Consider the following 25,395-nt stretch of genomic DNA (forward strand, 5'->3'; position numbering starts at 1 on the left):
TCCCATCTTTTCGCACAACTCGTGCTGTAGTGGGACGCGGACTGACGGAGGGACAGCACCTTCCCTCTGTTAGAGCGGGCCCTGGAGAGATGGCACTGCAATCCCGGGCGGCCCCGACGGTGCTGGGCGCACGCTGGGCGGTGGAGGGCTTGGGCCGAAAGCCGGCACGGATGGGCCGGGAGCCGAAGCGCCGCAGGCTCCTTATCAGCGCCCGAGGATCGGGGCGTCGCCGCCCGTCGCCTTCAAATCGGGCGCAGCCGCCTCTCCCGTCCCAGCCCGTCCCATCCCGTCCTGTCCCAGCCCGTCCCGTCCGTCCTGTGCCGGCAGGAGAGCAGAGCCATGCTGCACTGGGGATACGACGAGCACAACGGTAGGGGAGCGGCAGGCGGGGGGTCGTCGGGGCGGCCGGCGGGGTCCCCCCGAGGGCACCTCCCGCCGCCGGGCTCGGCAGCTCCCGCGCCCGCGGGAAAGCTGGATGAGCTGAGATGCTGTCGAGGCTTTGCAGCGTGAGAGCGAGCAGATTTTTGTCTCGGCATTCTGCAAGGCAGGCGGCTGAGAGAGGTGTCCGTGCGTGAGGCATCGCCTGCAGAGTCGGGCCGGGGCTTGGCTCGAGTCGGGTCTCTCGCGTTCCCGGTCGCGATTTCGTTTGCTCGTGTACATGAACAGTTGCGTGTGCACATCGAGTACTTGTTGAACAGTCACACTGATCGGAGCTGCTGTATAGGCAGTGCCTTTCTGATTCCAGCTGTTTTCTGTTTCTGTTACACGGTGGGAAATCTCGGTTACTAGAATTGGTCATTTAAATGTATAACTATGCACCTAAGAGGAGATGCTTTTGGATTTTAGTTGTTCCATGGTTTCCTTAATCTTACCGGTCTTTGAAGTCCCAAGATGTGCTCATCAGCTGGCTTAAAGACTTTGTTCTGGTTTGCATTTTAAGTCATGCAAACGCTGCTCCTGTGTGCAGACGGTCTCACAAGTCATGCAAGTAGAAGAAGTGATTTTGAAAATTGGAGGCTCGGCTCTGACAAAATACATGGAATAACTTGTATTGTCTGTACACAGTGAAATAAGACGCCGTGGCAGTAAAAGGAGACAGCTATATATTTGCATATACTAATGCCTGTAAGAATATATAGATTTCGGAATACTGTTTGTGCAAGTACTGTCTTTCCTTTCTGGCCCTCTTGTTCCATCTTTTCTGGATGGATGTACTTTTCCTGAAAAACTGGGTGGTGGTGGATCACAGTGATGTTGCAATGATTAGGTGTGTTATCTGCTGTTATGCAGTCTGCTCTACCCCTCCCCTGAAGACGTAAATGGGTCTTGTTTTTCAAATTTGTTTCTCCATATGTTTCCATGCTGTGAGCTTCACCTGCACAGTCCAGATAAGAAGCCCACTCTCTCTGCCTTATCCTATCTCTCCTTGTTTGCTATTCTCAACTTCTAGAGAGGGGAGGCCACCAGAGTTTCTATAGGGGTGGCCCTGGACCTTGCTTGGGGCCCAGTTTCTCCTATAACACTGTTTACTGGCTGATAACGTATTCAAGATGGAGTTTGCCTTTCACTCTCTCCTCTTTTGGAGCCCCCAGCAGCTGTGAGGTGGGTAGTTCCTCATCAGTCCACCCCCTTTCCCCTGCCTCTCACAGGGGACTAAAGGAGAGAGGCATAAAATAGGTTCCCTGAAACTCAGATCAACTTTTGCAACTCATGAGGCAGAAAAAAGTGAAATTAGTTAAATCTGGTGCACTTATATCTGTAGTTGACTGCCTGCGGAGTTGAAAAGACATCTGTGTTCCCTCTGAGTTCTGCATTTGTTACTTGCAACAGCCGCAACATAAATCATTACATGCATAAAGTAAACTGTCAGATATTACATATACATGTCTGCCTATATGGTATATCTATATCTAGGGCATGGGCCCACTGTTACAGACAGAATTAAAAGTTTTGGTGATTGACCCTGGCAAGATGCCAGGTGTTCACCAAAGCAGCTCTATCACTCTTCTCCTCAGCTGGACAGGGGAGCGAAAATAGACTGAAAGGCTTGTGAGTCGAGATAAGGACAGGGAGAGATCACTCACCACTTACCATCATGGGTAGAACACTCAACTGGGGGCAATTAGTTTTATTTGTTGCCTATCAAATCAGCGCAGAGTAATGAGAAAATAAAACTAAATCTTTAAAACAACTTCCCTCCACCCCTCCCTTTATTCCAGGCTCAGCTTCACTCTTGATTTTCTCTACATCCTCCCCCCCCAGCAGCGCAGGAGACAGGGAGTGGGGGCTGCAGTCAGTTCATCACGTCTCTGCCTCTCCTTCCTCCTCAGCGGGAGGACTCCTCACACTCTGCCCCTGCTGCAGCATGGGGTCCCATGGAGAGAAGCCCACTACGGACTTCTCCAATGTGAATTCTTCCCACAGGCTGCAGTTCTTCACAAACTGCTCCAGCATGACTACCCCGCGGGAAAGCTTCTACAGCTTCTCACAGAAGCCACCCTTGTAGCCTCCCTGCTACCAGTAGCTTGCCATATAGAAGTTCTTGGTTGCTTTGATGCATGTATTTCTGAAATGCAGCAAGACATCATTGTATTTCTATGAAAACCTTGACCTTTGTTTTCTTGCCACTTTTCTTCCCTCATACCTTATTGTGCTTACCTATAGAGGCACAATATTGAAATCTTGAAAACTGGCTTCATTGTGGCATCATTAATGGTTTTCACTGCTGCTCAAGGTTCCTGTCAAGAGGGGAATGTTTTCACCCTTCACAGGAGCAGTCCTTTTTGTTTACTGGGGAATTCCCTTAGTTAAAAGGCAAATCACAGAATCACAGAATGAGTAAGGTTGGAAGGAAACACAGTGGGAAGTCAATTGCCTTCTGTTTACTATTTGTTTAATGAAATATATGGAAAATACTTACATGTATTGTCTTTTACTGCAAAAAATTTCTCTTGATCTAGTTACTGCTGTAACAGTGACACATTTTATAAATAAGGGGGATATGATTCATAGAGGCACAGAGAATCATTTAGGCTGAAAAAGACCTTTAAGATACTTGAGTCCAACTATAACTCCTTATAGATTTCTTTTCTCTGAGAATCATTACATCATTTTGATAACTACTTTAAAAAATGCACTTATTTTACCCATTACTATTTTTGATGATTTTTATTTGAGCTAATCTCATTGTAACCTAATATGCAACTAAATTACTTGCAAACCTAACTTTATAAATTTAAGCACTTTGTGTATGATGATAAACTGGACAATGGATTCTCTTTAGGAAAAAATAAGGATGTGATCCTGTCAAGGTCAGACCATAATAAAATAATACACTTTCTATATGTACTAGCAAACTCTAAAAAAAAAAACAAACAAACACTTTTTCACCTGTACGTGCTCTATTTATGCACATGTAGAGACTCCCTGGAACTGAGCTGTGTCCTGCAGTGTCTTGACTGGGCTTGTCTCAAGTTAGTCTATCCTTTTGATGAAATTCATGATCTTTAACTGCAGTTGGAGAAAAACATGACATTGTCAGGTGCTACAATGAGTTCTATTTCCTGGCAAATTCCTAACTACCTTCATTATGAGATCTGTGTCATGAACTGGATTTGTGCAGTGCTGGTGAGTAGTATATGCAGCGATAGTCTGACCTAAAAGTGTCAGAAGTGTGCATTGCATTTGGTAATGCTGTGTCCAAAATAAAGGCATGAAATCTTCAGAGCAAATGGTTTGGAATTTTGTCATAAATCTTGGTCACAATGGCTTTGATTATTAAGAGCTACTAGGTAATCGCCTCTAGCAACAGAACACTTTCCTGACAAAAAGAGAGCATATCATAAGTTCAAAAATTGGTATATTAATCATTTTCCTTCAGTAAATGAAAAAATGAAGGGAAGTGAGTAGTGAGTTATACTTTCCTGGATATGTCTTAAAGTACATATTTATGAAACTGAAGTGTACATTATGGTAATATGAAGGCACCTAGTTCAGGTCCAAATTCAGAAGAAATTTTCACCCTGGAGACCCCATTGCTTAAATCCAGTTGTATGACATGCATTTGAGCATTTCTTCCAACTGTAATGACTTTTTTCAACAGTCATATCCCGAGGTTGTGGTGGGGTAGGGTCTGTAGTAATGAATTGAGTCACAGTTTTCCTAGAGTGGCAAGAGTATAATAATTGTATTAGATTGCTGATAGATTATCTAGTAAGAAATACTGCTTGATATGACCTGGTGGTCAAAATGAGCTGAAGTTTCCTGATATTTTTCTGTATATTTTAAAAGATCATATTTCTGGTAGTCTTGTTTACTGATAGATATTTAATCAGCATAGCAAAACAGTATTTTGGTCATCTGAGCCAAGAACAAGTACAAAAACAACTACCATGTCTTTTTAGAACTGAAGTTTACTGTAAAATAATTAGCTAATGATAGAAACACAGCCTTGGGTCCTCTTTTAGGCACCTTTGTATTATTTCTGAATGCAAATCTTTCATATTATGTAATGTACAATAACTGTAGTTATTTTGGAATTAGAGCAAATGGACCAAGTAGTTAAGCATATAAATGTATTTTGCCTTTTCTCAGTTAAGGAATATTGGAAACATTAAAATTAAGTAGCAATAAGCTTTTTTTAAGCATCCCAAAACACAGTAATTAGGTATAAATGATGGAATGATGGTTCTTATGAATAAAACTTCGCATTGCATCTCTAACTACAGGGTACTAGGATCTAAATACAATTAAATATACACTAAACTGTATGTAATTAAAATATTGGATAGCTTTGATGACCATTTGTGAAGTGAGAAAAATTAAGTTGAAACAGTTTTATATTTCAAACCAGTAGGATTTTTATCTTCTGCCTTAGAAGCGATTTCCTTAATGCATTTAGTTAATGCAGTCATTAACAAAAGGACTTTTTAACAAATTCAAGACGAAAGGCCGTTGCCTTTCTTCTGCCTGAGGCTGAAGTCTTAGGCTGTTCTTTCAAGTTCTCCTTCTCTCCCATTTTTCGGTGCTGCTCAGAGGAGAATCAGCCTCTGCCCAGATGGCTGTGCAAGCTGCTGCCCCACGGCGCTGCAGGCGCTTCCCTCCCTGATTTACTGTTGGGGCGCCTTTAGCACCTGTGAGTTTCTCAGCTGTGTTTACTTCTGTTGAAGTCGAGGAAAGAAAAATGTCTAACAAGTTTTGATGTTAGGCTGTTAATCATGGTGTCATACATTTTAATCCTTTTTTGTCAATATGTTTATTTAAGCGCTAAGCTGTCAAAAAAGACCCAAACCAACAGGCTAATTTTTACACTGAAATCAGTTATCTTCCATATAGAGTTACAAAGATTTCCAGTGATGCAGATTTTGTAAGATTAGGTTCTCATGCTTATATTAAGGTTTTCTTGTATCTAGTCTCTCTTGGTTGATTTATTATGCTTCATATCCATTATAAGCCTGGAGTACTATACATTTATTAATACTGAAAGATCCTTTGTCCTGCAGACTTCCCCCTTTCACTTTTCTCTTTTTCCCTTTCCTCTTTCTCCTTACTTTATCCTCTTTTCCATTCTAAACCTTGTTTTCTGTCTTTACTTACTGAAAATATTCCCCAAGCAACTTATTGTTCATATTTTCTTCTTTGGCTTCTTTATCTAGGTATGGTTAGAAAATGGAATATATATTCTTATTGAGAACTCTGGTGTTTAGTGGATAACAGATAACTCACACATCTCATCAATGAAGCTTTTCTTACCATTTTAGAATGGCATTTGCCATTTTCTCATATCCATATTATTGATTTATTAGCTTTTCAGCTTACATTTGGCTTAGCTTGCATGGAGGGAGGAAGGCTAACTTGAGATCACTGTGATGTGATGCAGCAAAAGTAGCTGAGTGTTTTGATCTGTGTTTTCCTGATTCATCCTTTTTGAATTTAAAAGATTCAAATGAGAACAATTCAAGCAAATTTTCTTTCATAAGAATGAGGGTGCTGTCATCAATTTAGACTTCTCCTCCAATGTGTTGCAGGGCCTGCCCACTGGAAGGAGGTTTTTCCTGTCGCTAATGGAGACCGTCAGTCACCCATCGACATCAAAACTGAGGAAACCAAGTATGATCCCTCCCTCCGTCCTCTAAATCCCAATTACGATCCAGCTTCTGCTAAAATCATCCTTAACAACGGGCACTCCACCAGTGTGGAGTTCGATGACACCATCAACAGATCAGGTTTGTTCCTTTCCTATTGTACTGTGTCTTCTATATAGAGTGCATAGAGCCTGGGCACATCTCACTATTGGGTATGAATTCCTCATGAACGATAAGGCTTTGCTTCTCCAGATGAGAGATTCCTTTTTTCCCTGTCTTTCAGCATGATACAATGTGGGAATGTATTTGTACATGAGTTCAAGATTGTGTTTCTCAGGAAGTGCTGGGATTCCCTATTCACAGAGGTGGTTTGATCCACCCCAACCATCTGGGTAGTGCCAGCCATCATGTCTGAACAGTGTTGTGTACAATTTTTCAAATGCTGCTCTCTCTCTCACTGCAGATGAATCCTTTGTGTCTCATTACAGGTTCATTCCAACTGAATCGCTCAAATCTCTTATCTGAATTTAGCTGCAGGTTTGGTTATATGTTTTTCTCCTTTTTACAACCCATACTTGCACTTCTTGTGTCAGGAAAGAGCCAATACAGAGCAAGTGAAATATATCCCAAGTGATCCCTTTTCTTCTCTGAAAAGTGTTATTGTCCCAGTCTTTTCCAGGAGTATGTAGCTTCCCTTTTTGCAAGCAATAGTTCTCTGGTTTAGCATAGTCTTTGTAATGTTGGTGCCTTCATCTTTAAAACCTTGTCTTAGATGTTAGACAAGCCAGCACAACCCCCCTTGAAACTGTAGGAGCGCAGAATCTTCAAGCAGTAATATCATCTTGTGGATGCCTGAGGCTTAGCTGAGGATCCAAGCCCATATAATGCTTTCCCAAGGGTCCAAGCCAGAGGGAAACTAATTTTTGCTCACCCTGTCCCTTAGTCCTGAGGACTTGTTAGCTTATAGTGTCAACAGGGAGAGAAATAGATGGAGACACCATCGTGCTTTGGTTTCCTGGACAGTCTTAGTTTTAAATTTTCTGTCAATACAAGCAACATTGGATGTTGCCTGAGGGCCACCAGCTGATCATCAGTGATCGGTCTGACCTCGTGTGTGCCAGATGCCACGGAACTTCCCAGAATTAATCTCTGCTTCAAGCCTAGTAGGCACTGGTGAAGTAAAGCACATCTCTTAGAAAAACACAATCTTGATTTCAAATTTTCCAGCGATGATGAACCTACCACAGCCTTTGGTAAGTTGTTCTAATTGTTAATTACCCTCACAGCACATCAGCTGATGTGAGTTGTATCAACTTAGCCTTAAACTCTTTCTTTTTGAAAAAAAAGGCAATGAATGTGTATACACCAAGAACCTCTTCCACTCTCTTAATTCCATCCATGAAGTGACAGAGCCTGAACATAGCATTTCTGTAGGCTTACCATGGTACCAAAGCAATGGTAATGTGATCCTCCTTTATTCTGACCATATCTCCAAGAATATAGTTCATGTCATGACAAAGCACTGGCAAATGTAGATCAGATAATTAACAGATGTAATCCCCAGTCTCCTTCAGCATAGTCCATATCTTCTGTGTATGGACTAGATTCTTCAATCCACATCCATAAACTGAGTAATTCGCTATTTTCCCTAATATTTGTCACTGACAAACTTTATCAGTAATGTTTTTGTTTTCTTTCAGGTCATTGCTCAAAAAATACTGAATTTTCTAGGGCCCAAATTTGGCTTCTGGGGCTCCCCTGTGAAGTAAGGACTCCTGCTATGTGTTGGTTTCATGACAAAAAAATCAAATTAATTGGTACTAAATACATTAGCATCTTTTAATGCATTATTAACTGACTTCCATATGAACTATTTCTTCACTTTGGTCAACATTGAAACTGGGCTGTCAGGTCTGTAACTGTTTGTTTAAGTCTGTTTATGCTCTTCGGTACCACATTAGCTCCATTCTTTGAAATTAGTCTATTGATCTTCTTCTAACATTTTTCAAAATTTGAGATACTGATATTTGCCCAAAAAGCTTGTGACCAACATCCTCCTTAATTACGATTGGAATGAAAGGGATTTGCCATCACTGTATGACGTGGCACAAATACATCATCAGGCCGTTTTTCACATTTTTCAGCGGAAGTATTTCAAGCCAATGCCTTTCTACATAATAGTTTTCCCTCAGCCAGTTACAACACCAATCTTTACACATTTCTATGATCATTTGCTTCCAAGTTTTCATTCCTTGAAAGAAGGAATTTGTTTTAGGAGTGCCATTTCTCCATCCCCTCTGTCTGTAGGCTGTGTAAAAGCATGGGTTTGAGTTGAAGCTTTAAGGAACTCAAATATTTTTTCCCCCATATAAACAGTCCCAGTTCCTTTTCATTAGCCAGGCTACTTGTGTTAGCAAATAGGCAACTTAAAATTCTTTCATCTTTATTTGGTGTATTTTGTTCCTAAGAAAGTTTAGGTTTGGGACTAAACCTAGAAGAGAGAAAAAATTGCAATTGTCCTCCCTACTGCTCTTAATTTAAAAACCATCTGGGTAAAGCTCCCCTCATTTCCCCTTAAAATTTCTATAATGAGCCAGAGGATATATGGAGCCCAGAGAATGGAATGATTTGTTTTACAGGGAATAAGGAATCTTTCTGAATATGATTCGCATTCGAGTCTCTGTGCAGAGCTGGTTTTGTTCTAACTCTGATGTGCAAATGATGAGCACTTGCAAAAGCAAAACAAGGAAAAGCCTACCCGTATGCATGTTAGGTTGAATAGAATTAGATCAGAACAGAATAGAATTAGAGCAGAATAGCATTAGAATAGAACAAAATAGAGCAGATTCTTTCAGTTGGAAGGGACCTACAATGATCCAGCTGCCTGAGCAATTCAGGGCTGACCAAAAGTTGAAGCATGTTGTTAAGGGCATTGTCCAAACACCTCTTGAACACTGACAGGCTTGGGGCATCGACCACCTCTCTAGGAAACCTGTTCCAGTGTTTGACCACCCTCAGTAAAGAAATGCTTCCCAGTGTCCAGTTTAAACCTACCCTGGCACAGCTTTGAGCTTTTCCCATGAATCCTGTCACTGGATACCTGAAAGAAGAGACCAGCAGCTTCCTCTCTGCTTCCCCCCCTCAGGAAGCCGTGGAGAGCAGTGAGGACACTTCCCAGCCTTCTTTTCTCCAAACTAGACAAGCCCAAAGTACTTTGCCACTCCTCATAGTACATGCCTTCCAGCCCTGGCTAATTGTCAGTAATATTGCCGTTGTACAGTGCATATGCAGCGTTGGTTTATTTTTATTTATGTTAATATAAGCTCCTTTTTCTCCAACTCCAATCTGATGTAACTAGATCTAACTGCAAATGAAGGAAAGAGCCTTGAAATTTTTTTAATCTCCACCTATTTTCCTCCGAATTTCAAAGAGAAGAAATTGTACTGACATTACATTTTTATGATCACCCCTTTTATTCGTAAAATCTATGTTTTAAGCCTAATTTCTTAGTGATTCTTTCAAATTTATTCAAGAGAGGAAACTCTCTTGATTGTTGCAAAATAGAAGTATTTTCCCATTTTCTGAGAAATACTCAACCCATAGCAAGACAAACCTGGAGGTAACAACATACCCTTTGGTTGCCCATAACCCACTAATCTACACATAAATACAATTTTGATAGTCATATCCCAGACAAGCGAGTGTTTCTCTAGTACTTCCAAGAAGTGGGAAGCCATCTGAGAGAGCTTTTTAGAGGGAGCAAAGGACTGTCCAAAGACTGAAGTTTGGTGTGAGGTTAGAGGATGTGGGTAGAGGCTCCTGTTCCTGCAGTGAAGCCTTTTCCTCTGCTTGGGTTTCCAGTGCTGACTGGGGGACCACTCAGCGGGACCTACAGGCTGCGCCAGATTCACTTCCATTGGGGGTCCAATGATGAAGCCGGCTCTGAGCACGCGGTGGATGGGATGAAGTATGCGGCAGAGGTAAGGCTTTGCAGGGACTCATCTGCACCTCTAAGCTTGTGACTAGTTTTCCATTGTAAGAATAATGTTGCCTCTCCTCTTCCCGCTTTTCATCTTCCCTGCATTTTATCAAAAAACAAGCAGTCTTCCTGAAGTGTTGCATGTTTGGTCCTTTCTCAAAGGAGAACCTATTTGAGAGCTTTGGAGAGGATTAAAAGAGGAATACAGAAGACAAGAGCTTGATAAGAGCAAGATTTAATGTTCAAGAGCTATTTTAAACTTTGTCTTTCACTGTCTCTTCCTTGGAGAACATTTTCAAAGTCTACTTCAATGACAAACAACAGAATTATTTGATTTGGGGCTTGTGCAGTGTAAAGTTTATGCAAGACTTAGAGTGTTGCATTTTGTGGTGCACTTAGCAATGTGGTGGTTATGACTTTAAGAACTGCACTTGAGTATCTGTGGGATGCCTGCTATCTGTGGGGTAATGTGTTTCAGTGGAGGTGCCACAGGGAGACATGCACCATCTGCTGTGGCATGGAGCTTTCACTCCTGCTCTGCCTCCTTTGGTGCATTTGAGTAATCTGCAAGAAAAAGTATTCAGTATGAGATTCCTCTTTGCAAATGGAAGTAACGTGGAGTATTTTGATGAGACAGGTCTTTAACAACAGGTAATTCAGAGAGTGGAAGAGTTTTCTGGGGTTAAAAAGAAGTAAAAAATGTAAAAATAAGTGGTAATGGACAAATAAAAGGCATAATACTACAGAAGAAAAAAAATGCAATGTATGCACAGTAGTGTGATCAGATTTTGCTGGAAGTGATGTAAGAGAGCAGTCAGGAAAAAAGATCAGTTTTCTAACACTAATGGGGAAAAGTGATATTTGCAGTGTTTAAAGGCTTATGTTTTCCACAGGAACCAGGTGAGATGGAATATAAAGAATTAATAGAGGTGCTTTAAAACCATTAAGTACCAACCCCAAATTTCTAGCTGAGAAAATTATATGTTTCCCATCTAAGAAACCAAACAGAAGGAGAAAATATCTCTGAATTTCTAGCCAGTCTAAAAACCTTTCTGTTACCTGTTGGTTGGGTAACCCTCCACAAGAAGCTCTTCAGATGTCACTTTGGCTTTGGGATAAGAAACGCAGAATTAAAATCAAGGCTTCTGAGCATTGTTCATACAAAAGAAAATACCTCAGAAGGAGACGTGAAAATGGTTTCAGTGCTCACCTTTGCAAGGAAGATGTGCAAGATTTCAAGAAAAAGCATCAACTGAGTTGAAGAAAGAACTAGTGTACAGGTAAAGAAGGCTTCAAGGTTTGGCCTCTAATCCCACCGGGAAGCAGAAGCAATCCATGGCTCCATTCTTTGTGACAACATATGGTCTGATCAAGATCTCTTCACAAGCTGCAGTGACAGAGCGGTGGTAAGATGGGATATATTCCTTACAGAGAAGTCACAAGCCATTGAGAAGGGGTCTGTACCCAAAAGTGTTTCACAGCTCTGTTTCTTTGGGGATTTTGTTTTTTTGGGATGGTGGGCTTGGGTTTTTTGGGGGCAAAGCTATGAGGGAGTGGAGTGGGCTGTTAGTAGTTGTGGGAATTTTCCTTTTTGTTCTTTGTTAGCATTTTTTCCCTTTTTTTTTTTCAAATCCACAATAAAAGTCATTTCTGACTGAGAGTATCTGTTTCCTTTTTGTGTATGTTAAAAGGTAATTGTTTAAAAGTTGTTCAATGTAGCTTCTGTGAACTTATAATAGTGAGTGATGCAGACACTATGAGCTCCAGGACACTAGTGCACTTGTGAAAAGTTTAGTGGACTATGTTCTCTTCCTGGTTTAATTTATAATATTTTTAGCAACTTTCCTTCAAGGATTTCTGAAGCTGTGAGCCAGCATGTGTGTCATCGTGGCCATACATGTATTATTGTTGACTACAGTGGTATTCCTTACTTACTGGAAGTAATGTTTCAGCACTTTAGAGCCCAAGTGCTTAACAAACATTAACATAAAGTAAGACCAAGTAAGAGATATGAAAAATTGAAACTCAGAGAGCTTAGGCAATGACTGAGATTTAGGATAAAAATCTTCATTCTCCTGGATCCCTATTTCAGCCATACAGCTATGTTATTTCCCATAGGAAACCTTTAAAGCAAGTTCCAGCTTTCCTAAACTGCTTTTACTTTAGATGTCTTGTAAGTGCTGTATTCCAAAAGGAAGCCTTTTTTTTTCAGAGATACATCCCAGTTTAAGTCATTCAATGAAGCTGCTTTTCAGCACTCCTAAAGTTCAAGGTCTGAAAAGATGGCCACCAATTTTAGAAAAGCCAATCTCATGCCCTGCTTCTGAGCATCTCTGTCTAAAAACCATGGGTAATAAGATTTACTAATCCATTGGGGATTTGTGAAAGTAATTAATGTTTGTGAAGTACTTACATGTAAGTGCTGTGTGAGTGTTTATGCTCTCTCCAGAGGCTGGGACATTCTGGAACTTCGTGAGAACCAGGAGCTTCCACCATGAATTGTGGTCAGGAATTAGGAAACCTGGTATAGCAGGAGGGACTTAGGTGACATGGGAGCAGAGATCATGGGCTTTTCCTTTTTCCACCTGGCTAGGTGGTGTCTTTAAGCTGCTTAAGCAAGTACAAGAGGTCAGTTCCAGAATAATACATGTTGGAAATGCAAAATGCTCAAACCTGAGATAATCAAGCTGCTTGTAAGGGCCTAACTACTGGTGGTCATAGAAAATAACATTTGGAAAGTATCAAAAATGAAATGTTGCTTTTTAGCTTGATCTAAACAAGGGACAAGGGGTCAGTGCAAGTTTAATGTGTTCCTCTGCCCGTTTTCTAGCTATTTATGTGGCCGATTAATGTTGCTGAAAGCTTGATTAAAGAAAAAGATGAGTAAAATACTAAGGACATCTTCATGAATTTCAATCACTTTTTAAAATCAGCTGTACTAAATATGGATTTAAAACCTTTAGTTATATAACCTTTGGCTTTCTTGTCTTAACTCCCAATTCAAAATCTGAGGGCCCAACAGCAGTTTGCCAGGCACTGTGGTGTGCTGATTCCTGCTAAACTTTGAATAATCCCAGCCCCTGAAAATACCTTTGCCATTTGTGTGAACTATATGTTTACTGATTTCATGAAATATCTGCACTGAATGGCTCTGCATACAAAAGAGTGAAGTAGAGTATCTACCCCAGAAAGTTGTAGTATTCATTTATCACTTCTTCAGTTCAGCGAGAGTTGATGCTGTCTGTGTCTCTTGCTTTTCAGCTTCATGTGGTCCATTGGAATGCAGAGAAGTATTCCAGCTTTGTTGAGGCAGCTCGTCAGTCAGATGGATTAGCAGTCATGGCTGTATTTCTGAAGGTAAGAAAAGAATGTTCCAGCCCTCCTAATAAATCTGCATTATAAACTCAAAGAGATAATCGTGATGGTTGGTGTAATTATTGCTAAAAAGATACTTGTTTTATACTTGTTTCCTTCATAGTGTTTAGCTGCCAATATGGAAAGCTATGCTTCCTTGAAGAATAAAAATATCAGATTAAGAGATTTTTCAAGACAGTGAGAGTCTGTTTGCCTAGTTTGCACTCCAGTACAACATAAGATGTGAAACTTAATTCAGCTGCCCCTATATGGATCCAAATAACCTGTACTTGACTAATAGGTTTCTTTATGGGGACAATCTGATTTGATTCAAATGTTTCTTTAACAGTTTGTTTCTGAGCTGGTAGTTTCTTCTAGAAAATAATAATAATAAAAAAACCAAAACCAGAAACTGGAGAATTTCCTTATAATTCTTATATACCTTTTTGCCATTTGTACCTGTTCTAAGATGAATTAAACTTGTGCAACAGCTTCATTGACTTCTGCATGAAGAAAGAGATGGAGAATTCACACAATCCATGGCAAAAGAATAGGGCTTTGGTCAAATCTGTGGTTTCTGGTGGATGCCACAGCTTCCTGAGCACAGCTAGTGCTGGTGCTGGCACAGTCAGGAAGCCATTCCATGCAGCAGTTGCAAAGAACTGCTTCAGTAATTCAGTCTTTCAAGTTTGCATTATAATGGTTCAAGGGAAAGTGTTACTGGACTTCTAAGCAGACAAATTCTTCTTGGGATACATAAGAACAGTGTTTTCAATGTTTTAAGTAATTTAAATTACAGATGCAAGCTTGCCACTTTTAATATCTTGCATATTAAAACATGAACAATAATGGTTTCTGTTCTCCTGTAGTGAAAAGTTTTTGATTCATTTGTAGCTGAAATAATTACTATGGGTAACCAGAATAATTATTATCAGCAAGGGAGCGGATCTTCTTTATGACCAGTACTATTTCCAAGGACCAGCTAGTTACAGGCTTCTTCACAAAATCCATTGGCTCTCACAGTCACTTAAGGAGAGTTATAAAACAGTTTCATTATGCATTTGCTTTTTGATTATTTATTTTTGTTATTTTCCCTGGAGCTCCAGTGTTTCTCTTTTCTCTGGTTTTAATAGATTGGTGAATGCAACCCTCAGCTGAAGAAGATTACTGACCGCTTGGACACCATCAGAATCAAGGTAAATGAGTTTTTCTAAAAAAAAATACTAATATTGGTAGTTGCTTTTGTTGTTTTGGTGGTTTTTTTTTTTTAATTTTTGAAACCTGGCCGCTACTCCCTTCACTTTCACGTTCCCTGATTACTGGTATCATAGCTATCCACATCTGGTTTGAGACAGTTTAGGAGCATTTTTCTTAGGCTGAAAACTAAGCAGACAGTTTTTATACAGTAAAAGCTCAGAGGAAAAGACTAATTCCTCACAGAACCCAGTCTCTGATGAATGTGTTGCTATGAGAATAGTAGCAGGGGAAGAACATACTTTATGGAAAACTGTGAAAAAGATGAGGGAAGTATTTCCCCTGTTTTGCTGAGGTACAGGGTGAGAAATAACAGAGGTACAGAGTGAGAAATAATTCTGTTGTTTGTGTGATATAAATCAGCCTGATTCTCAACATGATGTCTTGTACAGTCCTCTCTGGCCTGGTAGCTGGAACACAGAGAAACAGTAGTAACACGTGGACCTGGGAGGAGCAAATGGTGAAAGGAGCCAGTGGCAGTAACCTGTGGGGTTACTCTGCCAGCCCCACAGAGACCACACTGAAAGTCTAACATCTTCTGTCCTCTCCATTCAACTTCCATCTCATGGTCACTTGTAACTCAGGGGAGCCTGTGCTAAAATGACCTCTTTGATGGTGTCTTGCCGGCAGCAGGGACAGCAGCAGCAAAGCTGTCACAGAGGTAAGACCTCGTCAGAAGGTCTGACTGATGAGGACCTCCATCATCCAGGATGCTGCCAGCCCACCTGATAGTGGAACAAGCTCTACCTCCTTTGGCATGATTTATCTTGGCCTTTTGCTTATAAATAACATTAAATAACATTTCCCTGTTTTTTTCTTTTTCTTTTTTTTTCTTTGAAATAAAATTCTAAATATAATTAAACTTGAATACAAATGACCTTTTTTTTTTTTTTTTTTTTTAATTTCCAGGGTAAAAAAGCACTATTCACAAACTTTGATCCTAGCTGTCTGCTTCCCAAGTCCCTGGACTACTGGACTTACTTTGGCTCTCTTACCGTTCCACCTCTTCTTGAGAGTGTCATCTGGATTGTTCTGAGAGAACCCATAAGTGTTTGTTCTGAACAGGTACTGTTTGGTTTGTCACCACTATCAAAATGTTGCTTTTGTAAGACTTGAAATTGTAAATAACATCCACAAATATGTCATTGCAGAACTTATTGGATTTTCAAAAGGCAAAATTTGTATATGAAATTTATCCTCACTTCCTGTTGCTTTTCTTGCTGTAACACCTATTTATTATTCTTTTTTTAAAAAGAATCTGCATACTCTAAAAATTAATAATCAAAAATAACCCATAAGGAACTTACATCAAAAAAAGAGTTCTGATGACACTTAGGAATTCTGGAATTCCATTTGATTTGATTACTTGCATATCCTGCTCAAGCCTCTTCTCTGGCATTTTTATCTGGCAGATGAGTAGTAAATTTATTCTTGCATTCCAGATATGTAAAACTTGATGAATTTACTAGAATTGCAAAAAGCAAATACAATCGTAATAAATTGGGGTGTTATGTTAGACTGTATTAGGAAAACTGTGATACTTCATAAGAGTCTATTTACGTTTCTTATTAAATTGAGCTTCATGATGTATCTTAACGTTGCAACAGTGACACCCAGCGGGCTGATGCTCTTGAGTGTAAAGAGTTTCTCTGACCAGAGACCACATACTCAGCAGAAATGGTGACTTCAGTCTTTATACTAAATGTTAAGACAGGTTCCTGAGTGGGATGCTTGTTTGTCAGGAGACCTCAGACTCTGTTTGCAAGTGATTTGAAGTAATTTATTTGCTCAGTGTGTGCATTTTTCTCATCTGTATCTCTTCCCCACTCCAGTCAATCTGGCTTTGTAAGACTCCCTGCAATGTGTAAGGATCTAGGATTGAAAATTTGCGTTAAGGTATCAACTTTCTAAAGAGAAGCCATCGTTCATGTTAAAAGCTTCTTATTTGGGCAAATATATAATTAATACATTCTAAAATGTGAAATGCTGTATACAGCCATGTGTAACAGGTTCAGAGGACGTGGTGTGGGAAACTGTCAATTACAGTGATTCTTTACTAGTCATTTTTCATAGACTTTAGGTATATCTTATGTAGTAAAGTAGAATTATGCTATATTCTTATAAATATAAAGTTGCATGTAGCTAAAAGTGCATATTTCCAGTAATGTCCACCACTGTGATTGATCAGTCAGCACTATGACTGATACTATTCTGCCATTTAATTTTATTCCTCAAGTTTGTATTTCTCTGGGGCTTTAGAGTTTGCTACTGACTTTTTGTTAAATTTTTCAGGTTGAAAGAAATTTAAAATAGCTTTTGAGTTTTTATAAATTTACAGGGAGCGTGAATTCCAAATGTTAGCTTTAGAATGGGGTGAAGCAAGATAGCACTGACTTTTTGCTCAATGCAAATCAGATGCAATGTGCCATACAACTAAATGCTCTATTATAATGTCCTACCTTTGGCAATCTAGAAGGGAAGTAAGGTGATATATAGAAATAGTGAATGTTGGAAATACTAGAAATAAAACAAAATGCTAAACTAAATCAGGTTCAGATTTCCTGAGGTTGAGACATGGAGTTTTGCTAGGGGTTTCTGCTGGGATCAGCATATGCTGAGGTATGAATAACTGCTTGTTCTATGTCTTCACAAGGAAAGAATTTTGAGTCTCTCCTGATTTGAGTAAGTGCCAATTACAGCAGCTTTCTATATCACCACACCTGCAATTCCAGGTTAATTGTGAATATACTCTTTGAGCAAGAAAACATACACAGAATGTGTTTACTATAAGAAATGTAATGTAATTTTTGGCAAAAAACATTCCAGAATCTCCAAGCTATGAAATCCAACTAAAAAATATAAACCCTCCTGATTTAGATCAGGTTATGGAAGAAAAGTGTGAATATAGGAAACAAGTAATCCTTATGCACAATTTCATGCTGACATGTATTTTGGGAGATTTTCTCAGTAGTCATCCTTTTTCATTTACAAGGACAGAAATGGTGAAATTGCCATTCCCCACACGCCTTAGTAAAATACAGTTCTGTCCTCCCAGGTGGAAAAAAGGTGACAAGTATGTTTAATATTTACTACATGCATTTTCACTGGTATCAATATGAGGGTTTTCTGCTGACCTTTATGTGTCTTTTGATCACAGCTGGCCAAATTCCGCAGCCTCCTGAGCACTGCTGAGGATGAGGTTGCCTGCTGCTTGCTGAGAAACTACCGGCCTCCTCAGCCTCTAAGAGGACGAGAAGTCAGAAGGAATTAAAGGAGTAAAGCCAGAGTAGTCTCCCTCTGAAACCAAAGGCTGAATTAATTTTAATAGTTAATATACTTTGTGATTTTTAATTTTTTTTCTTGAGTTGTTGTAGCAAATAGGTGTTGTTTTTTTACTGGTTATCATGCAGTCATTTCACACAGACAAGTATGTCCTGCCTGAGCTGTTGCAGGTTCATTGACATTAACAGGTCTGACTGTTTGAGTGCATTGGTTTGGGAGCACAGAGGTCACTGCTAATCATAAGGGTCAGATGTGGTAAAGGAGTTGCCCAGAATTTCCCACCAAATTATTGAACAGGATGCCTGGGATTATTGGCAGTATAGGATGTTCTGGGTTTATTGTTCTGGTCACTAACATAACATTTAGCTTCTATATAGGACTTCACAATGTAATTCTCAAGGAAAAACTATTTCAATGATATTATCATTTCACTTTTCGACAAAAAGCAGTAATGACTAACAGCATTTAAGTAAAACAGATGTTTATATGATCCTGTTGTTCTGGCTGCTTCATAGCGGGAATCATGTACTGATTGATGTTTTTTTTAAAAAGCAAATAGTAAGGATTTTGTGTATTACCTGATCATGTCAGGTGGATTAGGTATTCCTGAATTTCATAATGTGTAGTGATGAAATTGTCCTGAAACCTGAAAACTGCAAGGTAGAAAGGCATAGAGGGAATTGTTTGGGTCTAAATGTAGTCTGTTGCATTTGGTGAACAATAAGGGACTAACTATAACACTATATCCATGTAGCATCAGACTTTTACCACTTAAAATCAGAAGGCAGGGGTGGCTGTTGCTCCAGACTCTTTCATGCTAGATGCTGCAGTGTGATCCACATGGTGCATACCTCACACTATGCAGTGGAGCACAGAACTGCTCAGGTCTGTAATGTCTCAAGGTACTGGCTGTCATAGTTGAACTTTGGTGGTTGCATTTATATGCTAAAGAGAAGACCAAAAAGAACATTCAGAGAAAGCCAAAGAAATTGGAATCAAGTCAATATCTAATAAAAAGCTCAACCCTCAATAGCAATATGTTGAAATGTCCGTCTTTATGAATTGACTTGAGCCTGAGTTTCTCTCAGGAGCTTTTTGTTAGCTGAATATAATTGTTTGTTTTATGCCAAATTTATTTTTATTCTTTTTAATGAACTTGCCATAGGATGTAGCTTAGGGTAGAATTAGATTTACTCTCAAACTGTGAGAACTACATAGTTACCAGTGATACCTGGAAGAGGCAGCTAGAGGTTTCATGGGTGGCAGCTACCATCAATCTCTGTAGTACTTCTGACCAACTCATCTTCTATGAATTAATTTTTTTATAGGCTCTACCTTTTACCTCAGTGGGTCTTTTGATCTTAGATGGACAAACATGAGGGAAATCACAATCAGGATTGAATTTATATGCTATTTTAATAAATTAGACATAGAGATATAGATATTTTCACTTAGTTTAAGACAGGTGGACTTTTTTGTTTTCTCCTCCCCAGAATATAGCTATTATATGCTGAAAGGCCTGCCATTGCCTTTTGAATGTTTTCTGAAGGAGAGCACAAATAGACCATTAGAGAAATGAAAGGCATTTAGCAGCAGCAGCAGGTACAAGTATTAAACAAAGGGAAAAACCCTTTGTTTTTTGTTTTCTGGCATAGGGAGAAGAATGCAGCTAAAAAGACCTCAGAATAGTTCATTCTTAAAGGGCACATCAGGAAAGTGTGCATGGAGAAAGCGAGAGTGTGTTGTATGTTTTCACACCCCTTTTTAGACTTAGTGTTGGTTTTGATATGTTTCCCTATCAAGTGAGTAGTCTCAGAAGAAAAAGCAATAAGGCTACTGCTTCATATCATAAACGAAAGTTTTATATGTTTCTTGCATATTGAAAACAATGGAGTTGATCCATTGCTTTGATATTTATAAGGATTTTATAAAAATAAAAAATTGATTTTATGAATGTGTCTTGTATTTTCTATTGAAGAGCTTGAACTTTTACAGAGAGGACTTCACTTTTGTATATAGCTCCTGCAGCTCTAATTTTAGAAAAAACTGTCACCCATCATTTGAAGACCACCTTTGGGCAGTGTACTATTAGATATGTCTTTACGTTCTTTATGCAGTCTTGGGCAGTGGTAAGACATGCAATCAATTGTACAAGTTTCTGATAGTGCACTTTTGAACTATTGACTATTTTTATAGTTACAGTAATAAGTTTTAGAAGAAGTCATCATTCACAGTAATTCCCCTAATGCAGAGATGCCGTATTCATGTTAGATTGACCTAGATGAAAATTAGTGGTGGCATCTGAAAAAGACTAGAAACGCTCAGTTGCCTGAAATTCTTTGGGAACAGCTTCTCAGGTCATCCATCTGCTGCAACTCTAAAGTGAGAATGTGGACCCAGTCTTGGCTCTGAGCACTTGGTTGCATCCTCAATCACTAATTTCTTGTATAGTCAAGCTACACTGAATCTCAAGCAGACTACTCAGTGTGCTCCCAGAGAATTAAATCTCAGATGTGAACTCTATGTTGTACTAAGATGACTCTACAGCAAACAGGGTTAAAATATGTCATCACCACCCCCCACAGCTGCAGGTCTCTTTGATCAACTCTTAAACCTCTGACACACTTGGAACCTTTATACTGAGAAGAATGAAATGCTCAGTGACCAAAAAACATAAAGCGTATTTGCTGAAAATAGTAGCTGTCAAGAATTGTGTACTGTTGGAGAGTTGATCACTCATAAACTTATTCTCAGAATTAAAAAACCACAGAGGAGCCCTGGGGTCAGCTCTGCTGTTTTTGGCACAGGAGGGAAACAGTGTGTTCTGCTGTGCTCATAATCTTTGACAGTCATGCTCAGGATGTTTTTAATATTGCATGTGTTTAACATCAGCTGGGAATTTTCTTTGTGTCAAAGAAAAAACCTGGTAAGTAGCTGTCTTTGCTTCTGGAGTACAATGGGGTGAATATACAGCAGACACCTGTTTGCTGCCATAAACCCACTTGCTCTATACCTGTGCTTTCTCTGCTGCTTTAGGAATTTGTCTCTGTTGCTTCCGCAAAAAGGACTTTGATGGCCTTACAGACATGAAGCAGGACCTAAAGAATTCAAGGAATCAGCTGAGGAAAAAAAACCCAAGTCAATTAATCAATTTCAAAATAACTTCACAAAAAAAAAAGTGGAGTATGGCATATGAATAAAATAAAAGAACTCTATATGTTATACAGTTTTTATAAACTTAATGGAAAGGAGGTTTTGGATTTAGATTCTTGTAGCTTTACATAGGCAAGGACTAGATTGCTAAATTGCCTAGCCTTCAGTTGTTAAAAGCTGCAAATAATTGAGAGATTTGGAGTACCTTAGAGTTGTAGCCTCAACATGAAGGTATGAATGCTAGAGGAATCTTGCTCTAGAGATTCTAGAGTGGTCTTTTATTATCTATTAACTAGGCTAGAAAAACGTGGTGACAGTCTCCTTATCACTCTGCTGCTTGACAGACTACCTCTACCTTCTGTTGCATTTTGTTGTCCTCTTCCCCAACTCTGATCTTTCTTTCTAGTTATATATGTGAAGTTATATATGTTTGTTTCATTTTTGGGTTTAATTACAATTGCTTACATTTGCTCATTTTTCCTTGAGTCTTCTTCCCTGGCATCTCCTTAGGACTTAGGATAAAAACCTTAACTTACAAGACATCCTACAAAACTACTGTAGTGTTGTACTTCCACCAATGTTCTGCACATATAGATAGCGTGCTCGGTTTCCATGTCAAGTCTTGCTATTATGTCCTTGTACAGATCTAAACTAATAGAGATTTGTTTTGTGATTTAAGCTCTTAGATACTGTTATTTCTATACCTTTTATTTGTGCAGTGTTTGGCTCTGTGGACAGATGGCCTTTTCTGTGTGTCTGCCATCTTTGTGAGGCTGGAGATAATGATGAAACATTTAAAGAAAATGTTTCTAAAGTCATGTTTTGTTTTCTGTTTCTGTCAACTTCATCATTCTTCCCAAGTGCAAGTTTTCACTATGGTGAAACATTTGCATGTGTGATCTGTCTCTTCTCTGGAAGAGAATTTGAGGACAGGGAAATGTCTCTCGCAGGAGAGTACTGGATTGTCATGTGAAAAAAAAGATTCTCTGCCTCTGCTTAACAGAACTGATGTGCTGCACAGTCAATTCCTGTGTCTGTTTCTATTTTATCAAATTTCACCCACATACTTGGGTAGATAAGTTTGAATAATTTTTAGGTACTCCTGACAGTTTCATTTTTCAGATGTAAATCATACAAGATACATGAAACAGGTAGATGAAATATATATTTTTATGAAGATCTGATTTAATTTTTTTTTCTGTCTCTGATTTGAAGGTATTTTGAATAAAGTATCAGGTGTTTAAATGTCAACATTTTGCTTCCAGTTCTTTTCTACTGCTGTATGAACACTGGACAGAAATGTTGTCTTGATAATGTTTGGGTTTTTTTCTTTATAAGCAGCACTTTGGTGATTTTGAGAAAAAAAATGAACCCAGTCATTCTCAGTGTTTTTCAGAGAGTTTGTTCTTGACTTCTGTTTTCCTTTTGTTCTGTTTAAACTTCAATTTCTTTTGTAGTTTATGACTTCATGAATAAACCATTTACCTGAAGTCACTAAAAACCTCAGCATCCAAACATATATTCCAAAATTGTTTTAAAATTCTCATGGTTACCTAGAAAGCATTAGTACCTATGCATGAATTAAAGAATGCTGTGTCCCCAGATCTGAAGATGGCAGAAGCAATTCAAAAATGAAAGATTTAAATAGTATCTGTTACCTATTTCATTGCAAATACAGTTACAAATAAGAGCAATATCTTATTGTCATAACAAACTAAATAATATAAAAGTCATGGTACCATGCTATTCAACAAAGTATTAATTTTGAAGTCTCTTAAAATTGTCTGCAGAAACTACCCAAAGAACTTTCAGTCTGTTGGCCTAATGCCCAAAATAAACCTTGAATCTCTCAAAATAGTTTAGCTTATCTTCATGACTGGTTCAGGGGACCTTCATGGGAAGAACAAAACTAGCAGCCAAGCCCAGAGCAAAGCACTTCACCAATGTCTGCTACAGCGAACCTGTTTGACTGAATTAGTTTTGAATTGGCAGAAAAATAACTATATATGGCAAAATAAAAGCAAAATATTATTTATTAATGAACATAATTTGAGTAGTTGTAACATGGTGTGTAGTATTTTCAGCAGGAATCCTGAGAAAATCCCTGAAATATTCTATTCTGTACTGACAGTCTCATGGTGTTAATGTAACTAATGTTCCTACATATTGTTCTTAAAATTTTTAGCAACTAAACTGTATATATAATAGTCTCCCTGTAGATATGCTTATCAGTAGATACATGATATGCTGTGTTATATGTGTGTATATATACACACACACACTGTAGAATATACAGGAAGGGCTGGAGGATGACCAGAGTACAGCAGATTCTGTTGAGTTCAATGGAACTGAACTGACACTGGAGTGCACCAGCCTTCTGGAGTCTGCAGACAAAGTCCTGTGCCCAGAGAGGCTTTTGTTTTGGTGTGTGGAAGGTGTCAGTGATAGCTCCATTGAGTAATAAGTATGTAAGTAAGTAAGTAAGAATGCTTACTACGTGATGTTGAGATGATGCTGCCTCAGCAGAAGCTGTGTCTCCTGGGTGTTGGAGATGACCAGAACTCTTACATGCACTGGTAAATTGTGCTGATGATATAAAATCTTTCCCCGTTTTGACATATACTCTGGAAATAGATGATTGATTGATTGAGAACAGGGATATTGGGTTTGAAAATATTATAACCAACTAAGCTATATTAAGTAATCTAAAATGTTGAACTGACTGTGAACAACTAAGTGGTGTGATGTGAAGAAAATTGAGAAAAATGCCAAAGATAGGAGAACAAACACTGAAAAAACTTCTAACAGAAAAAAGAGGCCCTTTGCAGATTGCTTTTGCCAATAGATGTCACTGTAAATAAGGCAATGGTCACCTTCACACTGACATAGCAGTCTGAATAAGACCCACATGTCCTGAAGGCTCAGCCTGTGAAAGAAGAGTACACAATATAACTCACGTATGAAGGATGTGTTGTTGATTGTGATTTACTCCCTTTCCTAAAAGTGATACAAGGATTGTGAAAAAAAAAAATACTTTCTGATGCATAACAAAAGACATCCAGATTTAAAAGATCATATTTAGATGACTGTGCATTTAAATGCTCCCCTGCTTTCCATAAGCAATTGCCCCTCATATAGTTTGACACATGCCTAAAAGCTACATGCCATAAACAACCATTATAGGAGCAAGGTAAGTTTTTCTGTGTTCTCTTGCAGCTTTAAGTTTTCCCAGGCATTAAAAAAGAATATCTAAATTATTTGTGTACAGGGAGCCTGGATGGTGTATGGCCGTGTCAGCACTAACAAGCAGGCTCTGTAGGTCTGCTAAGCCACGTTCTGACTTAACTGAACTTCCCTGACCACACAGAAAGCCACTGGGGAGAGCATGGGCAGCAATGTCAGACTATGCTGATGCCTGAAGTTTTGGCAGCAAACTCAGTGCAAGGGCAAATTCACACATACTGTAATTACAAATGAGTGTAGGTAATCATCATTAACCAGTTGGGTTTTTTTAAAGGGTACAGTAAAGATTCACATGGAAAATCTGAACAGTTATTTAAACCATTTCTGCTTTAGTTTCCAGGTTGATTCAGATGAATGATGGTTCATTTCAACCATGGCACAACTCTTACCTCACTCTCTCTGTGAGGTTCCAGAAAGTGTTTGTCTACCTGTCTCTCTCAGTTATGAGATATCTAAATATCCCTGCTGGGACTCAGGGCAGGCTTCTGGTTCACACAAGCACACTGTAAATGTAAATGTGTGTTAACTGGTAAAATATCTTTGTGGTATTTCAAAAGCCATGTCAGTCAGGTGAAGTCCCTGGTGTTTGGAAAAAAAGGCAACATTGCACCCATTTTTACAAAGGGCAGAAAGAAGGACTTTAGGAACCACTGATCTGTCAGCCTCAACTCTGTGTGCCTGAGAAAATCATGCAACAGATCCTCCTAGAAGCTATTCTTAAGGCACGTGGAGGACAGGGAGGCGATTTGGGACAGCCAGCATGGCTTCACTGGGGGTAAGTCCTGACTGACTAAACTAGTGGCCTTCTAGGATGAAGTGGACAAGGGAAGGGCTGCCTATGTCATCTATCTGCACTTCTGTAAGACCTTTGACACAGTCCCTCCACAACATCCGTCTCTCTAAATTGGAGAGGATTTGATGGGTGAACTGTTCAGTGGATGAGGAACAGACCACAGTATCATCCAGAGGGTAGTGGTCAATGGTTCAGTGTCCTGATGGACATCAGTGACAAGTGCTGTCCCTCAGGTGTCAGTACTGGGACCAGTA

The 25,395-nt window shown here is 39.2% G+C and overlaps 1 protein-coding gene and 1 long non-coding RNA gene across 2 annotated transcripts; one reads left to right on the top strand and one right to left on the bottom strand.

Annotated features, from left to right (window-relative positions):
* Positions 1-132: 132 nt before the first annotated feature.
* Positions 133-19,902, top strand: LOC127462807 (carbonic anhydrase 13-like). The gene is made up of 7 exons (XM_051771726.1): positions 133-370; positions 6,027-6,224; positions 9,945-10,063; positions 13,324-13,419; positions 14,550-14,612; positions 15,580-15,735; positions 17,828-19,902. Exons 1-7 carry the CDS (start codon positions 340-342, stop codon positions 17,939-17,941), a joined length of 777 nt encoding a protein of 258 aa, XP_051627686.1. The 5' UTR covers positions 133-339; the 3' UTR covers positions 17,942-19,902.
* Positions 10,504-11,359, bottom strand: LOC127462855 (uncharacterized). Its single transcript, XR_007900575.1, has 3 exons — positions 11,273-11,359; positions 11,122-11,170; positions 10,504-10,626 (listed from the first exon to the last, which is right to left on the bottom strand). It is a non-coding gene; the product is annotated as an uncharacterized LOC127462855 (long non-coding RNA).
* Positions 19,903-25,395: the final 5,493 nt, after the last annotated feature.

Source organism: Manacus candei, unplaced genomic scaffold (assembly GCF_025592945.1).
Source record: "Manacus candei isolate 608988 ecotype Guabito, Panama unplaced genomic scaffold, ASM2559294v1 h1tg000008l, whole genome shotgun sequence".
NCBI lineage: Eukaryota > Metazoa > Chordata > Aves > Passeriformes > Pipridae > Manacus > Manacus candei.

Excerpts from the sequence above, each read along its gene's own strand:
- LOC127462807 (XM_051771726.1), top strand. The coding sequence starts at position 340 with ATGCTGCACTGGGGATACGACGAGCACAACG. Across the intron at positions 6,225-9,944 it reads TGACACCATCAACAGATCAG|TGCTGACTGGGGGACCACTC; the intron begins GTTTGTTCCTTT and ends TTGGGTTTCCAG. Across the intron at positions 13,420-14,549 it reads TCATGGCTGTATTTCTGAAG|ATTGGTGAATGCAACCCTCA; the intron begins GTAAGAAAAGAA and ends TGGTTTTAATAG.